The sequence below is a fragment of the Cricetulus griseus genome, chromosome 2, assembly GCF_003668045.3.
Source record: "Cricetulus griseus strain 17A/GY chromosome 2, alternate assembly CriGri-PICRH-1.0, whole genome shotgun sequence".
Taxonomy (NCBI): Eukaryota; Metazoa; Chordata; class Mammalia; order Rodentia; family Cricetidae; genus Cricetulus; species Cricetulus griseus.
Window position 1 is genome coordinate 90,705,269 of NC_048595.1, and position 18,253 is coordinate 90,723,521.

At 43.9% G+C, this 18,253-nt stretch overlaps 1 protein-coding gene across 1 annotated transcript in view; it reads left to right on the plus strand.

Moving 5' to 3' along the window:
* The window catches only part of Abca1 (ATP binding cassette subfamily A member 1), a 128,882-nt gene that overhangs the window by 84,493 nt on the left and 26,136 nt on the right, over nt 1-18,253 (plus strand). Inside the window, exons 18-33 of the mRNA XM_027403085.2 lie at nt 506-619; nt 1,815-1,986; nt 2,930-3,061; nt 3,677-3,819; nt 3,998-4,135; nt 4,693-4,913; nt 6,139-6,211; nt 7,055-7,257; nt 8,842-8,890; nt 9,081-9,194; nt 10,179-10,327; nt 11,470-11,594; nt 12,274-12,372; nt 15,607-15,796; nt 16,577-16,671; nt 17,910-17,942. Of these exons, the coding sequence (XP_027258886.1) occupies nt 506-619; nt 1,815-1,986; nt 2,930-3,061; nt 3,677-3,819; nt 3,998-4,135; nt 4,693-4,913; nt 6,139-6,211; nt 7,055-7,257; nt 8,842-8,890; nt 9,081-9,194; nt 10,179-10,327; nt 11,470-11,594; nt 12,274-12,372; nt 15,607-15,796; nt 16,577-16,671; nt 17,910-17,942 (2,050 nt within the window). The remainder of the gene's footprint in view (nt 1-505; nt 620-1,814; nt 1,987-2,929; nt 3,062-3,676; nt 3,820-3,997; nt 4,136-4,692; nt 4,914-6,138; nt 6,212-7,054; nt 7,258-8,841; nt 8,891-9,080; nt 9,195-10,178; nt 10,328-11,469; nt 11,595-12,273; nt 12,373-15,606; nt 15,797-16,576; nt 16,672-17,909; nt 17,943-18,253) is intronic.

An 18,253-nucleotide genomic window follows, 5' to 3' on the forward strand; every position in this document is an offset into this window, starting at 1 on the left:
TCCTTAACCTTCTTTGCCAAGTGAAACAGGAAACCAGAAAACCTCTTTGGGATACATTTCCATGCAAGATCAAATTTTAGGAGGTGAAGTTCACCCTCTGACTTTGCTCCAAGGGAGTCTATATGTAATTTTTATTTTTTTTTTTAACCGTATCTGAACTTCTTCCATTGATTATGCAATTTGCATCATATAGATTGAGATTCAAATTCTGAATCCATATTTACTGGGTAAGTGACCTTGAATAGGCTATGTGTCCTTCACTTTCTTTATCTCTAAAGTGAGGATGGTGTTGCCATCTGGAGTTGTTGGGAAGCCATGGAGAGATGCAGAATATATGATCTACATACTGGGTTTGAGCACAAGTTAGTGGTCTGCCTCCACCTTAGTTCCAGTGTATTCCTTCCCCCAAAGATCTTGTCAAGGAGAGAGAGAGAGGGTCTGGCTAGACGACATCAGAAATGCTGAGATGGCATCAGCTTGGATCATGCCTGTGCTTTGCTTTCAGGACAGTATGGAATTCCCAGGCCCTGGTATTTTCCTTGTACCAAGTCCTACTGGTTTGGTGAGGAAATTGATGAGAAGAGCCACCTTGGTTCCAGCCAGAAGGGAGTATCAGAAAGTAAGTACTTACTGCTGACACCCACTCCCCTGTACTTGGTGCTGCTGTCCCTACCAGGGAAGGGCATCCCTCTTACATTAAAAAATACTCTAAAGCCACATTAGAGGCAGAAAACCCATGCAATACCCCCTTTCCAAAATACACCCATGCCATTGCTTTCCTGTGCACTGACTTAATGGGAGTCCTGAGGAGCTCCTGAGGAGCAGTTTCTTTGTTTCCCCACTTGTAGGAAAGAATAGTATGATCAATATACCCTTATCTCCCCCATCTTGGACAATGTGCTAGTTTATGCAGCCAGGAGGAATAAGTAGTTAGCCTGACTTTCAATCTTTCCATTTCTTCTTTCCTTCCACCGCTGTCTCAGCATTCCCTTCCCTGAGCTGCCTGTGTTGATTCTCAGCAGTCAGTTGCTCTCTTTCCTGAACAACCACCCAACCACACAAAGGTCTCTGCTTGATTTAGAATAGCAGACTCACAAGAAGTTTCCAGACAAGTATGTGAAGAGGTTCCTTTGTCCTCTTCATGGGTCCCCCCAGTGTTCCCTGTTCATGAACCTGAAATTGAAGTATAGTTTCAAACTGGTATTGGTACTGTTCACAGACCACTGGACTCCTCATTCCACACCCATTTTGTGATATCTGGGAAATTTTATCATGTATGTGGATGTGTGCTCTAGCTTGTCCGTCAAGATGCAGAACTGTCTCATCACTCCAGAGCTCACTGATGATACAGATTAACAGCCATGGCTGCCTCTCTCTTCTGCTTTACTCTTCTCGATTCTTACAATTTTATTATTTCCTGATTATTATGGAAATGGGACTGGATAATAGGCAATTTTTGGTAGTGGGTCTTTTCCTCACTCAGTATAATTCTTTTGAGATCCATTCAAATTGTGATGTATCCTAATCATTTACTGCTTTTTCTTGGGCATGCATGACACTTTTAGCTGTTTTTAAAATGACAGTTCACACCCTGTATATTAATTGTTTTTACAGCATTTTTCATCACCAGACTAATGTTTTCAGTTCATCCCTACCATCAGCACGCATGTCCCAAAGGGCTTAAATTATTTTATCTTCTGTGTGCAACATTTGAGGTTCTAATGGTCTAAGCACAGACTTTTGTATTTGTTTACTCTGCTGCTTAGGTCAGTGTTTCCTGTGGTCTCACCTCTGTCTGTTCTCTTTTGTCACAGTCTGCATGGAAGAGGAACCTACTCATCTGAGGCTGGGTGTGTCCATTCAGAACCTGGTAAAGGTTTACCGAGATGGCATGAAGGTGGCTGTGGATGGCTTGGCGCTAAATTTTTACGAGGGCCAGATCACCTCCTTCCTGGGTCACAATGGAGCGGGGAAGACCACTACCATGTAAGAAGAGGGTGTGGCTCTCACAAGATCTGACGTGGGAAATGCCATCTCAGAAATGAAGACCTGAGACAATCGAATTGGTCACTGTGCTAAGAGTGGGGCCCAGTGAGAGAAAATGTCCCAGTTATTCATGAGCATGGAGGTCTAGATTTTGCTGGATATTTTTCTTTTAGTCTAAAACAGGCAGGGACCTTTTGATGACCATTCCCATTGCACTGCTCAGAATTCCTTGGAGTCTGAGTTGGTCTATTTTTGAGTGGGTTGGTTCAGAGCTGCGAAGCAAGAGACTGGAAAGAAAGATTAAACAAGCTAGAGGAAGAAGGACACTTCCAGGAAGTCTGTCTCTGATCAGATGAGAGAAGGCCCGGGTAGTTCTCTTCTGCTCTTTTCTCTGTGTCCTGTGAGGACCCAATAAGGGTCAGAGAACATCAGTTAACTTACAGTCTACAGTGTCCCCCTGTTCCCCTAACCCAAATACCTAACCCTAACCCCCACCATTCCAGAATTTGATCTTTGAGGGTGGCTGATTGTCTTTGCTTTTCAACATAAAACCAGTGTGTTATGAACATGACACATGACTAAGACACTCAGAAATTCTGCCATGCACACAAACATTTCTATCTTTTAATACATGTTCTTATTTGTTCATTTTTTTTGTACAAGATGTTAAGCATGTAAAATGTTTTAAAGAGCACATCCTGCTGTAAATTAGGAGTTTCGTTTTTTCAGATGCTGTTACTGAAACATTTCTAAGACATAGGCTTGTGCTTAGCTATTCACTAAAGCAAATGGCCTCTTTGCTCCATGAGAATCTATTAGATTCCATTCAGAAGTAATAGAGTGTCCAGTGGTATGATCTGCTCTTCCTGCCCTGACTCTGCAGCACTGAGGAGAGGTGAGACTGGGTCTGCCTGATTTTTGTATTTGTTACTCTTGTCCTCAGGTCAATACTCACTGGGTTGTTCCCCCCAACTTCTGGCACTGCCTACATCCTGGGGAAGGACATTCGCTCTGAGATGAGCTCCATCCGGCAGAACCTGGGCGTCTGTCCCCAGCATAATGTGTTGTTTGACATGTGAGTAGCAGAAGCACACAGAGGAGCCCCCCTCCCCCACCCTCTGTTTGTAACCTGGGAGTCCTGATGCTCTGAGTAGAGTGGTACTAAAGAATTTTCCTTCTTTGGGTGTAGGGTGGTGGGTCTTACCTCTTATGGCCCATGGTGACCATGATGCCTTTTGATTTCAGGGGGAAAAGGAGGTGAAGTTGTCTTAAAGTTCTCTTATCTAAATTCAGTAGCTTGAGCTTCTGGGCTTCCCAGGGGCCTCCCATTCCTTAGACATAGGGCTTGAAACCCATTGAGGTTTGTTGACTCCACGTGAATGCTGAGGCAACTTGGTTTAGTAGAATTGTGAAGTGAGGCCAATCTGTGAACCTGGAATTTAAAGTTTTAACTGTCTGAAGCCCTGTGATCAGGCCTGCAGGGAATGGGATATACATGATCCATTATATTTCAGCTTTCATATCCCAAGCAGCTCCTATCATGGCCCATTTTTTGTGTACCCCAAATTCTCCCTTCTGGTTACCTTTTTTAGAAACTGGTTATTTTTCAAAGGCTAGAAATGGTGTGGAAGAGAAGAAAAACATGCCAAAGTAGTTACGTCCAGAGCTGACCTTCCCCTCTTTCTCTCAGGCTGACTGTCGAAGAACACATTTGGTTCTATGCCCGCCTGAAGGGGCTCTCAGAGAAGCATGTGAAAGCCGAGATGGAACAGATGGCCCTGGATGTTGGCTTACCCCGCAGCAAGCTGAAAAGCAAAACAAGCCAGCTCTCAGGTGAGCCCCAGGCACCTTCTCCATCTTCCCTTCCTTCCTCCTCTAGAAAACACCCCAGAGTCCAAGACACCCTCCACGTCTCCACATGGACACCTCCAGTCATCTCTTAGCACCACCAACCAACCAACCCCCCCCACCCCGCTCACCATGTGAGGTTGTGCATTGCTCTCTTTTGTAGGTGGGATGCAGAGAAAACTGTCTGTGGCCTTGGCCTTTGTAGGTGGATCCAAGGTTGTCATTCTGGATGAGCCCACAGCAGGTGTGGACCCTTACTCTCGAAGGGGAATATGGGAGCTCCTGCTGAAATACCGACAAGGTACATGCTGTTACTTATTTTGAATCCCAAACTGGGGTAGAGGATGGCTCTTGAGAATTGTGGCTGGTTTTGTTCGGGTAACAGAATTGCTTCTCAAGAAAAGTGTGGAAAAAAAAAAGAAAAGAAAAGAGTGGAGCCTCCTTATTCTGGGAGGGAGGAGGCCTGGTTTGCAAGATACTTAGAGCTTATGCTTCATTATTGAAGGGCCATGAGAAGAGCAGAAAGGACATAGGCGTACACATGTGTAGTTATGCTGCACTGTAAACTAAGGTTCATGAACATGAACTGTGTTCTGTTCACTTTGGCCCTGATGATGGGAATGTCTGTAAACCTCTTTGCCCACTCAGTGGAGCGGGTTCCCAGATAAATGCTGCCCTCCTTTCTGTAACAATGCAACAGTTGTCCCTCAAGCTTTGTCATCCTGGGGTCACGTCTACAGAGGTGAAAGGCCTCCCCCAGGTCTTTCTTTTATGTGATATCTCTATTGTCCCTGACACTATGATCATCGAGAACTGACAGGTCCCACTGTCCCATCTCCTTGTGTTTGTGCCTGGCAGGCCGCACCATTATCTTGTCTACACACCACATGGATGAAGCAGACATCCTGGGGGACAGAATTGCCATCATTTCCCACGGAAAGCTGTGCTGTGTGGGCTCTTCCCTGTTTCTGAAGAACCAGCTGGGAACGGGTTACTACCTGACCCTGGTCAAGAAAGATGTGGAATCGTCCCTCAGTTCCTGCAGAAACAGTAGCAGCACTGTGTCATGTCTAAAAAAGGTGAGTGGCCATGTTGGGTGGTTGTGGGGGCTTGGCAACCAGGGCTTGTTGGCTTAGATGGCTAGTACACTCATGCCCTGTGTTGTGAAGATAAGGTGACACTCCCCTTGCTTTGTGGACCCCTTGTGGTACATCACAGCTCCTGTGTGGAAGGCCCAGGAGACCTCTGTTCTAGCCATGCTAGTTCTGTTGCAGCCCATTTTATTTTCCATCTGGAAATACCCTGGGTGATGGAGAAAGTCCTTTGCGGGCTTTATTCTATCAAAGAAAAGAGACTTGCCAAGAGGTAAGAAGAGCCTTGGCTACAAAATGCCTCACCATTCCTGCTTATTGCCTTTAAAGCTTATTGCCTTTAAATCTCATTTGACCTTAACTTTGAAACTATGAAATATCAAATATTTATTATATACAGCTATACCCCATGTATAACCTGTGGGTTTGAAAGAAAGTAATAGTAGTAGTCCATTTTTGTTCTCTTTATAATATTTGTTACATTTTTTATCTCAAAGAATAGAGCAACCCAGGGAAGACAGTACTATGTTTATAATCTCAGAGTAAAGAAGTGAGGCTTGTAGGAATTTGTAGCATATTCAAGGTCTCCCAGAAAGTACAGGGACTAAACCCTGAATCTTGTTTGCTTCTCTTTTATGTGTCTGAGACTTATTTGTGTTTCAAACCATACCACCCACCTGCACCCCCAGCTTCCAACTCCTGTCTACGTACTTTCCTTCTCACTGGAGCCTCCTTGTTCAAGTGTGGTCTGAGGACTAGGAACATCAGGCTCAACTGGGCATTTGTTAGAGCCATGGTGACTTGGGTCCAGTTTAGACCCACTGAATCCATAACTTCATGTTAATATGGTGCCCGAGTAACTGAATGCATATTACCATTTGGGAAGCATTAAACTAGATAAGAAGTCAGGTAAGTCCCATGCTGGGACTGTCGGCAAATGTCCCATGGCAGCATTGATCTGACTTTACAGTTGTGTTGACAATCACTCAGTTTGCTGACCTCTCTCACCCCAGACAGTGAGGCCATCCACACAGAGCACACACACCATAGCAGTGGCCTCTGAAGCCATGGCTGCCAGCTGCATACTTCCCAGAACAAACTTTATGCTCTGGTTGTATACCATAGAACTTTCTAGATGCTCTCTCCATCAAAGGTGGTAGTGTCTATACCCAGCATGACCCCTGACCCTTCTCACCTCCTTCTTTGCCATCAGGAGGACAGTGTTTCTCAAAGCAGTTCTGATGCTGGCCTGGGCAGCGACCATGAAAGTGACACGCTGACCATCGGTAAGGACTCTGGGGTTTCTTATTCAGGTGGTGCCTGAGCTCCCCGCAGCTGGGCAGAGTGGAGGCAGAGGAGGAGAGGTGCAGAGGCTGGTGGCGCTGACTCAAGGTTTGCTGCTGGGCTGGGCTGGACTGGGTGGCTGGGGGAGTGAATGTAGCTTGGTGGTGGCTTGGCCTAACGCTTGCTGGGGAGCATGGGGCTTGGTCTTGGGGCTGGAAGGGTGTATTCCAGAGAACAGATGTGACTGGGAGTCTGGGGAATGCCTTGGGGGGAGTGGCTCCTGGATGAGATGTTGGAGGGCCAAGCCAGCAGGAAGGGAGTTGAATTCAGCATGTAGGAAATGTGAGAGCCTTGAGCAGTGCCATATGGAATAAAAATACTGAGCTGGCTGTCTCTACCCAGTCCCAACAGCTGCCTTTGTCCAGAAAGATTTCTGCTCCCACAAACTATTTGGTTATCCATCTTTAGTGGTAAATGAAGGATAGCACTACCTCAAAGTTTATAGAAGGGCAGAGTGTTTTATGGTTTCCAAACTCCTCCTCCATTGAAGAGTCTTGGTACATACACATTAGACATAAGGTTTCAGTATTAGCAAGTCATTTACCCTTCAGACACCTAGCACCTACAAGTACACCTAACTTTGGTGACATGAAGGAGAATTAGATAGTCTTTGGTCTCTTGGAGTTTCCAGGCCAGGACGAATGGGCCGATGGGTTTTGGCATCTTAGAACATATGGTGTCTAAGTAGTACTTCTGAGATGTAGGTAAAGGAGAAGGCAGGGACTGCTGGCTCCTGCTATAAATCACTGAGATGACCAAGTACCTTCACACTCTCATCCCCACAGATGTCTCTGCTATCTCCAACCTCATCAGGAAGCATGTGTCTGAAGCCCGGCTGGTAGAAGACATTGGCCATGAGCTGACTTATGTGCTGCCATATGAAGCTGCTAAGGAGGGAGCTTTTGTGGAACTCTTCCACGAGATTGATGATCGGCTCTCAGACTTGGGCATCTCCAGTTATGGCATCTCAGAGACCACCCTAGAAGAAGTAAGCTTAGTGGCTGTCAGCAAAGACTCAACAATCCCGAGGCCAGAGAGGCAGCCTACACTGGGAACAAGATTGCTATAGAATTGATTATCAAGATTTTAAGTCATTGACATTGGGTAATGCTAACCCCAGTAAACTATTGAAGAGTTTAGTGGGAGTTAGAAATATATAGAAACATTGGGATTGTTCCCTGGTGTGAGGAGTGTTATGGCCTAGTGCCAACACTCATGTAGTAAATGACCAATATTGATGGACAGTCTGCTGGAGCCAGATGATGAACTTGATTTCTTTATTTTGTTTATTTTTGAGATTATAATTTAATTATAACATTTCTTCCTTCCTTTTCTCTCCTTCCAAACCTTCCAATATACATCTTCCTGCTCTCCTTCAAATTCATTGACTCTTGTATTTATTTATTTTTTGTATTTAATATGGGTTTTTTTTTTCGGTTTTTTTGAGACAGGGTTTCCCTGTGTAGCTTTGGAGGCTATCCTGGAACTAGCTCTTGTAGACCAGGCTGGTCTGGAACTCACAGAGATCCGCCTGCCTCTGCCTCCCGAGTGCTGGGATTAAAGGCGTGTGCCACCAACGCCGAGCTGTACTTTTTATTTTTAAATGATGTTTTTACTTACTCTTTGAGAACATAATATATTTTGGACATATTAATTCTCCTCTTCCAATTCCTTCCAGTCGCCCTCCCCACCTCTCTGTCCATCCAACTTCATATTCTCATTCTCTTGAAAAAAAAAACAAAAAAAAAAGCCCATGGGATCCATTTGTGTTGGCAGACTACCCTGGGTGTGGGCATACCCAGGAATGTGTCACTGCACTGGTGTTTTGTTTTAAACATTGAGAGCTTATTTAATGATCATAGCAGGATGAGAATTAATAGTGAAAGAAGTTGATCTGACATTATGAATCGGGTTTGGGCTTCAAAGCCCAGGTTGTCTTTATTATCTAGCAACACTTCTCTTGAGAGACATAATGTCACAAGCCTTGAGGCCTGGAAGGGGTGTAAACAGTCACTGGCCTGGCTGGCACCCAGGGTAGATTGTGCAGCCGACTCATTTGTGCCAACAATAAAATTTCTAAAGCCCCCTCTGCGCCTTTGAATTAAGATGTCTGGAGACATGACTTTGTACTTCTGTTGCATGCTTCCTGCAGAGTGGCCTGTAGGCAGGTTTGGAAATCAGTGACCTCGTTTAGATTTCCTTTACTGTAGTGTTTACTTCTAGTGAAAAGGAACCCATTCCCCTTTGGCCATTATGTCTTGGATAAGTCATCACAATGTGGTCCTGCTCAGAACTCTGGGACCACAGACCTGATGAAAGCAACTTGCCTCATTATATATGGCCTCAGAATGAACTTCTCCTATCATAAAGTATTGTTCAATCTGAAAGGAGTTGTCCACATTGATAGTTATCACACCTGAAGATGTGTTTTCTGCCCCAAACAGCTGAAATTGTTGATAAATGTGGTCTCCACTTTCTTGGTCTTAAGGGCCTGTTCCATAACCTGATTTGGGGAGTGATCAGTTCTTTCATAAAGTGGGTGCTTACATTGTCTCCTGCTCTGATTTTTCAGATATTTCTCAAAGTGGCTGAAGAGAGTGGGGTGGATGCGGAGACCTCAGGTAAGTGGCTGAGTGGACTGTAAGCTGTTTGGGTAGGCTTTCTGCTGGCTGTTGAAGCTAAACCCTGTTGTACCTTTCCCTTTGTTGCATAAGTCTGGTGCAGTCTCATTCTTAGCATATGGGTTTGCTTTGGGAAGATTTGTTGTGGTACATATAAATAAACCGTGGGATTCCTTCCCTTTCCCTTTAGATGGTACTTTGCCAGCAAGACGAAACAGACGGGCCTTTGGGGACAAGCAGAGCTGTCTGCACCCATTCACTGAAGATGATGTTATTGATCCAAATGACTCGGACATAGACCCAGGTTTGAACGGGCAAGATCTTTGTTCTATTGTTTGAACTTGAATTTGTCTTTTATGCGTTTCTCCACTATCTCTTTGATGGCCTTTGGCTAGGATCACAGATCCCAATGGTATCGGAAGAAAAGTAAAAAAAAAAATGAGAAAGCCCCTTTTCCAATGTGACAAGTCTGGTCAAACTTGAAACTTTATCACTTCAGATTTTTGTAGATGGGTATAAGAAGATGGCCTCTCCATGCTCTGAGCTCATTTCTTTGTTGTCATTTCTGTAGGGTCCCAGTTTCTTGCACACCTTAGGTGTTTTAGTCAGTGAATGAAAATTGTTGAATGGATGGTTGATTTTTGAAGGAATCAAAGGGGGAGGTTGTGTTCTTAAATATATGTATTTTGAATGACTGTGTCCATATACATTTGAGATGGAGAAGAGAGGCATGAAATGAAACAAATCTATAGACTATCTAAGTGCCCCAGTTAGGAGTCATGAGTTTCAGACAAGGATAAAACATTTTGAGAAGCAGGAAATTATCTGGCTCTCCAGTATGGATAAATAGGTCTGGCCTTTTGTTCTTACTTCATGTTTCATTGTCAGGACTTAGATGTTTTCAGTTTGTCTACTTTTTATCAAGCCTACAAAAGATAGGAGACCAATTACCAATGTGTGTCAGCCTACATGACCCACTTCCTAGAATGTAAGAACTGAATGACGACTTATTCCATCAGAACAACTTGCTACTCTGTTCTTTGTGAGCACATCTTTGATTGTCTCAAGGCATCTTCATTTTTCTGTGCTTATCAGATGATAAGTATACACACCGAGGCATATAACTTTGAGCTGGAACTTTTTCTTAAGCACATTTTTTTTTCATGAAACCCTTTACTTTTGTGGTATACTGAAGGCTGCAAACTCCAGTTTCCACCACGACTTGCTGAAGATACCTGAGGGTAGGGCCAGTGAGATATAGGTAACCCTCCATATTTTCTTCTTACAGAATCCAGGGAGACAGACCTGCTCAGTGGGATGGACGGCAAAGGCTCCTACCAGCTGAAGGGTTGGAAACTCACACAACAACAGTTTGTGGCCCTTTTGTGGAAAAGGCTGCTGATAGCGAGACGGAGCAGGAAGGGTTTTTTTGCTCAGGTGAGATGTGCTGGTGTCTGCCTTCATTGACTGCAGACTCTTGGACCAGTGAAGGTGGGGTAGGACTATGGTCAAGAGGTAGATCCTGGGACTATATTAACTCTGTGTCCATACTAGTACTGCTTCCTGCCATTTGTTTATCTGCTGGCCAGTGAATTCCTTGAACTTTAATTCTTCATCTGGAAATGAATCCTGATGTGTGGTTGTTGGCAGAATAAAATGAATTTATTTATAATGGAGTTTGACATTAGTGTGTGGGGGATAATTTAGAGGAGATCATAAAAGGAGATACAATTTAGAAAAACTGGTTGGGCAAATTCAATGCTCATAGCACAAGAGCTGTCATGCTGAGCTGTACTTGACAGTGAACTTATTATTAGAAATATAGTATTTTTTTTCTCTGATTATGTTTAACTGCTGTGAAGGATACCAGAAATCTAAGAATGTAACTGGCACACAGATCCCACATATCATAGTTTGCATGCTGACTTGATCAGTTAGAGTGGGATATGTTTATTTCACTCTATAAAATGTTTATTTCACTCTATATATTCCACACTATAGAGAACATGTCCATAGAGTCTTCCCTGCAGATCACCTGGGCAACACTAACTGAGAGTTGGAGTGGCTGCCACTACTTCTGGTGGGGAAGGGCCTTGCTATATAGAGTTGGTTCCAGTCCTGATTTACAGATGTCACATCCCCCTGTAGTGGAGAGACAGAACCAGGATTGAGGTCTTCTATTTCCTGGTCCAGGGCTGTTTCTCTCAGCCTTCTACCTGAGACTATGACCCAAGCTGGTTTTTCTGAGCCTTTAGAGGGGGAAAACAGTGGGGTTTAGCATTTAGTCACTTTTACTCTTTACTCTGTGGCATTTCCAGCTTGTGCCTCTGCCAGGTGACCATAGCTTCCAGTCTTGTGGTAGCAGTTGCAGGAAATGCCTTGGGAGGAAAAAGGTTAATTTTCAGGTTCCTTTGCCTCCTAGCTGCCAAAAATACATTGATAGAACTCAGCCATAGGCCTTGCCTGTAACCCTCATTCCTGTGCTGCTAATCTGAGGGGCTGGATGGATTTTCAGGGGCTTGCCCCTTAGACTTCTAACAGTTTTCCTGTGGTCTCTTCCCTCCCCAATGCCTGTTTAGATTGTCCTGCCAGCTGTCTTTGTTTGCATTGCTCTGGTGTTCAGCCTAATTGTGCCACCCTTTGGCAAGTACCCCAGCCTGGAACTTCAGCCCTGGATGTATAATGAGCAGTATACATTTGTCAGGTAAGTGTTTGTGTTCTGTACCTCAGGGCAGAGGCAGGTCAAACAGTGTTTGCTGTACTGAGAACTGAGGAGTCTTTCTGGTGTGTGTGTGTGTGTGTGTGTGTGTGTGTGTGTGTGTGTGTGTGTGTGTACATGCTATGTATATATCATATGTAGATATCATTTTCATTTTCTACAGTTAAACATTTGTTTGATCCCTTCCTAGCTGATGACCCAGAATTGCCCATACCTATAGATCATGGCATGGGTTTGTGACCTAGCCCCATTATTTCTGAGACTTTCTAATGGTTCATAAACAATCAATAAAATGTGCCTTTCTGGTTTTGGAAGGTCCTAGCTGTCTGTGTCAAATGGATAATTTTCAGAGTAGTTTTGAAATACTGATCCTTAATGATTTTCTTTATTTCAAATGAAGTACATATGATTTGTGTGTATATACACACACACACACCTTCATATATAACCTCTTTGTACATGCTTCACTGGGGGTACCATATGTTACCCTAGTGCCAAATATACGAGTCTCCTTGCAAGTGGCTTCTGTGTTTTATTTGTTTTGGTTTTAAAAACCTGTTCCCTGGAAAGTGCTTAGTAGAGGCTGTTTTGTAGAAAACCGTCTCTACCTCCCAGTCCTTGTTTAGATGCACTGTTGATGGAGATGTCTCTCATGTACCTGCAGTAATGATGCTCCAGAGGACACAGGCACCCAGGAACTCCTGAATGCTCTAACCAGAGACCCTGGCTTCGGGACCCGATGTATGGAAGGAAATCCAATCCCGTGAGTAACACTTCAACTGTAAACTGGCTTCGTGTGATGCCTCCTGGTTTTCTTTCTGGTGCAATTACCTGTTACATTGTCACCACCATCATTTTGCCTTTTAGTTTTTATTTTAAAAGGCCAGGGAGTAACCAAATGGATGAATTTAGGAACAAATAGGATCTTCTAACATCCTTTAGAACAAGTCATTACCAACATTTGTAAACAAATCAGTCACACTATCTTCTACGACAGTAGATTACCAGCGTAGACGGGCAGAGTGTGCAGTTTATAGCTTTGCTTATCATTTTCTTCACCTTAACTTGAAAGGATGACATACTGATTTTTTTAAATAACAGCAGACACTTTCTTTTTGTTCAGTTGCCTATTTCTACCAGACATTTAGGACAAGTTTTAAATAGTAGGTCAATAAACTCAGTGATATGCCAGTTGACTGTGTATGTACAGAAGCAGCTAGTCATGAGGACGCTGTGGAGAAGTAAGTGATGGGGAGAGAACTGTGGCTGGTGGGGGTAACTTCACATTTTCAGGCCTACGCAGAATTTGTTCCTGGGGTCATAAAGCCACACACAGTGATAGCTAAGGAACTTGGAGAGTTGGCAAGGTAACAGAAAACTAGAGAAAGAAAATTTTGAATTCCAAGCCACAAAGGGGAAGATGGCAATCTTGTGTCAGAGCACTGAACATCGTGGCTCAGTATACAAGACCCAGCAGAGTCTATGACCACCCGGAGTGAAAAACATGGCAGCAGGAGGTGGGGATGTGCTGGAACAGTAGCTGACAGCTCACATCCTTATCCACAAACAGGAAGCAGAATTTTGTGCATGGCATGAATCTTTTGAAATCTCAAAGTCCTTCTCCAATAAGGCCACTTCCTCCTAATCCTTCCCAAATAGTTTTGCCAACTGGGGGATCAAGTATTCAGACATAAGAGCCCATGGAGCCGCTCTCATTCAAACCATCACATGTTAGATTTTGTGTTAGTGTTCTGTCATGAGAAGACCCACTTATATGGAGCAAAGATTTATGGTGATTTGTGGTTTTAGAGGTTTTAGCCCATAGTTGGTTGGCTATGTTGTTTTGGGGTTTTGGGGGGGTTCTCTAGTGGAGTAGGACATCATGGTGCGGAATGTATGTGGCACACAGCTGCTCACATCATCAAAACCAATCCAGGAAGCAAGAGAAGGAAAGGAAGGGCTGAGGTCCCAATGTTTCCTTTTAATGTGTGTCCCCAATGATGTAACGATATTCTCTTAGGTCCTGTGACTTAAAGGCTCTGCCAGCTGCCAATAGCACCACAACCTGGCTGCCAAGTCTTTAGCATATGTGTCTCTGGAAGACATTGAAGACTCACCATAGCAGATAGTTAATAGATATTCCTTGTACTTCAAAGTTAGTTCTTACTGGGAGGTAAACACAGCAGCCAGTATTTGTTAAAACTAAAAAGATGCTGAGGGTAGAAGGACACGGAGTCTTCTTGATTTCACAGTACCTTTGGGATTCTGTGTGAAGCTTTTATAGAAAGGAAGGAAGAGGTAAAGGATAATGTGATTAGCTGGTGAGCTGAACCGTATGGATTCATGAATTGATCCCAGCAAAGACTGGGTCTATAGGAGAGAGAACTGATTGGACAGCTGGCCTACAGAGATAAAAGAAATGTCTGTGATGTCAGAGGGCAGATGTGCTGTCTGAGCACCGAGGATTCTCTGAAGCAGTCTGAAAGAAAGGGCTTCACCCTGCCAGCTCATACTGAAATTCGACTTTCAGGTTTTTGGAAAGTGGTAGGGCTGAAGGAAATCCGAGTAGGATGCTTTTTCAGTTGTCTTTAGTGTGTCTCAGCCTCTTGAAGTCTCATGTGTACGTTTTCAAAAGGACAGATGTCTTAGAGTCCTTAAAGAGGAAATGATAAATCACTGGGAAAAGTAGTTCACTTGTGTGCATATTTGTAAACACACACTCACAAGATAAAGATCGTAACTCTATTGTAAATTGTGGAATCTTGAAAATTGGGAATCCAGAAGAAAGACTAGAAATAACAAGTCATTTTATACTCTTCTTTTACCAGTAGGGAAAAATGAAGCCTGAGATACAAGGGACATGTGATGTGCTCCAAACAGTTTGGCGTTCTAGGCAGAGATGAGCACTGTCTCTGAGGATGCTTATAGACCCCCTCACTTTCCATACTTCGAGCACTCCTCCACTCAGCTCAGTTCTCTACTCATTATAGAACATACATTGGATTTTGCCATTCTATACAGGATATCCAGCTTGCTGAGCATAAAATAACCTATACCTGTGTCATGTGGCTCTACCCTCCCTCCCTCCCTGCCTCCCTCCCTCCCTCCCTCCTTCCCTCCCTCTGTCCCTCCCCCGCCTTCATCAGTCACACTATCTTCCTGTTGTTCATCATCTATATAAAATAGCCTCATTTCTTCACAGGGACTTTGTACCCGACTTCCAGCTGCTTCTGCCTGTAGTGTTCATTCTCCCCAATTCTTTTTAAATTATGTTTATTTGTGTGTGTGTGTGTGTGTGTGTGTGTGTGTGTGTGTGTGTGTGTGTGTGTGTGTGTGCACATGAATATCATGGTGCATGTATAGAGGTCAGAGTACAGCTTGTGGGAGTTGGTCCTTTCTTTCTACCACAATGGGACCTAGGGATTGAACTCAGTTTGACTGCAGACACCTTTACTTACCAAGCCATCTCACCAGCTCATCATCCCAGTTCTTTAACTAGTTTCTTGTTTGTGTTTTGACTGGTTTTGTCTTTAGCTTCAATGGTGTTTTCTCCGTGTACTTTTTTGTTGTCTTGGCTTTATTTGGGGCTGTGTAAAATTGGGTTTGTTGACTTGTTGTCCAGTGATTTCTGGGCATGCAGAATCCATGAAAGCAGAGAGTTTGCATTGCTTACACCAGACTCTCAAAGATGCAGAACCCTGTGTGGCACATAGTGGACTCTTCGTGTGTATTGTGTCAATAGATGTCAGATAGCTGGATTGAACAGAGCTCACTTTGAGCATCTGGAGCCTGTTTATGTTGTATTTCCCTGTGCCCTCTGTTATTCCCCAGCTCCCCAAGCTACCATGAGAGCAAATATGATGGAGTCAGTCTTCTTTAAATGGTAGGGCTAGGAACACGGGCCCTTACTACAGAGCTAACCTGTGCTCTCTAAGGTACCAGGGAAAGTCAGGGTGCTTTCAGGGGAGCCTACATCTCTTGCTGTCTCCTTTTATAGAGATACCCCTTGCTTGGTTGGGGACGAGGACTGGACTACTGCCCCAGTTCCCCAGACCATCAAGGACCTCTTCCAAAATGGGAACTGGACGATGAAGAACCCCTCACCCACCTGCCAGTGTAGCAGTGACAAAATCAAGAAGATGCTGCCTGTGTGTCCCCCAGGGGCAGGCGGGCTGCCACCTCCTCAGGTGAGTCCCTGAGAAGTGGCTCAGGGTGGGGCTGGTAGCATCAGTGTGGCAGCAAGAATGAGTGTGGTGTGATGCTAGGGTCATTTCACCCTTGATCTTACTTGAGAAAGACGAGTAGGTTTTGAAAGAGCTTTGAACTACATTGGGCCAGTGCCTGTCACAGCACTTTCACAGGCCCTGCTTCCTACCCTGGTTCTGCCACAACCAGGCTGGTGGCTATGTTTCTTCCTTAAGAATAAGGAAGTGGACCACAAAATTTAGGTGTATCTTATCAATTCTGACATTCTTTGGGGCTCTGAGTTTGGTAGGGAGATCTGAGGGTTTTTTGTTTTGTTTTTGTTTTTGTTTTTTTTTTTCCTGAAAAATTTCAGGATGCTGTGATATCTCCCTGCTATTCCATCAGAATCCAGAATCCAAGTTGGATGGTGGAGATAGGTGATTTTTAGTGGATGTATAAACTTAAAGAAGTTTTGCTTGCCATCCTAAAATCACCTGATCCAACATAATCCAATGTACAAAAGAATTCACTGGGCAGTTTATAGTGATGCTTCCTAAATATTCTGGTAATGTGGAGAATCCTACCTACATATCCAGAATACTTTCTGGGGATAATTTTGGCTTGGCACATGTGAGGGACGGTTACTGATGGCAGAATAGGCCAGGTCTTGGTGGTGGGTGGCTGAAGATCTTGCCTGGGCCCTGGGGTCCCTATTGTTGTCTATTTTCTGCCCTGATTCTTATCTATAAAGTCACATGATCTTGGTTTTTATGTGATGACAGAGAAAACAGAACACTGCAGACATCCTTCAGAACCTGACGGGAAGAAACATTTCAGATTACCTGGTGAAGACGTATGTGCAGATCATTGCAAAAAGGTATCTCCTGTTGAAACCTGGCTTGTTCTTTACCATCGCTGAGCAGAGAAGTTAAAGGCTGCAGATGTAGACTTGAGTGGTAGAGGAATGGAAAATTGTGATTCTGTTATTTGAAGATCCCCAATGGAAGGCCTCACCTTCCCTGGGGAGTAGAAGGGGGATGGGATAGTGGGTCGGTGGGGGGTGGGGGAGGAGGGGAGGGAGAGGGAACTGAGATTGACATGTAAAAATAGATTGTTTCTAATTTAAATTTTAAAAATACAGAAAAATGCAGATAAATATTTTTATTATTGCCATTACTAAACAAGTGCTATTTTAATTCTGTTATTAAAAATTGTGGTTCTATGGGGAATTTAGCACAGTATATCAAGGAGACAAGATGATACAGGACATTGTGAACCTTAAAAGTTCAACCTAGAGGATGAGGCTGCTGCTCCAGAATGAAAATAAATGATAAATGTGAACTCACATTTGAATTCTGACCCTCAGCAGCTGTTTGACCAGGGTCGGCCCATTATTCTTGTAAAGTCTTCACATATGTAAAATGTGATGTTAGTGCTGCATTCTTAAGTTCGTGGTGAGAGCTAAGTGAAATGACATAAGCAAAGAACTTTAGGTCCTCTCTCGTGGGTGGCTCCATAAACATGAGGTGTGCTGAAGCAAGGTCAGAGCAGACATGGTAGGTTTTCTTGCCCATGGAACCTTTAAAGAGACTTGTAGATTCCCAGGACATGACCACAGAGTGCCCAGTGTTTAGTCAGTGCTCAGAAAATGTGTCCCCTTCCTATCACTATGGTCAGGGGGCATGTCCCTGTTGGAAGTGACTTCAAATGACAAGGGTGCATTTCTCAGAGCTGTAACCTCTCCACATGGGATTCACAACTGAAATTAATTAATTAATTTTAGACAGGGTTTCACTATGTATTTTTAGCTGGCCTGATAGAGATCCACCTGCCTCTGCCTCCTGAGTGCCGGAATTAAAGGCGTGCGCCACCATGTCTGCCTGTGTGGTGGATTTTAAATTTGCTTAATTTACTGTGTGATTCTCAAATGAGTAAGGTTTCTGAGACAGTGACAGGACATGCTGAGAGTGGCCCTCCTTACATGGGTATGACCCTACAGTGCTGGTCATAGGATTGTTCCCATCTCTGAACTTTGTCCTCAGGCAGATGATTACCTTTGCGTCATCAATATGATCCATACTTTCTGGACCTGATTTTTGGTTTGTCTTTCTGCAGCTTAAAGAATAAGATCTGGGTGAATGAGTTCCGGTAAGTCGATCCCTTCTTTCTATTCTCCCTGTCACTCTGAATCTCAGGAGAATGGTTTTGATGTAGGATTCTTGGATCAAGACAGAGTTCTATGTTTGGGGACTGTTTGCCATGTGCACATACTTGGGTGTTACCTCACCATGGGGGGTGGAATTTGTGTAGCACAATATTCATGGTACATCACTCCAGAAGCCTCTGAAATATTTGACATACTCATTTCCTGGAGGAGATTCAGAAATCTCTTGTGGGCCTCTAGAGACTTGAAATAAAACGTCGTAGAGCAAAACCTATCCTAGCTGTATTTTCCCCCA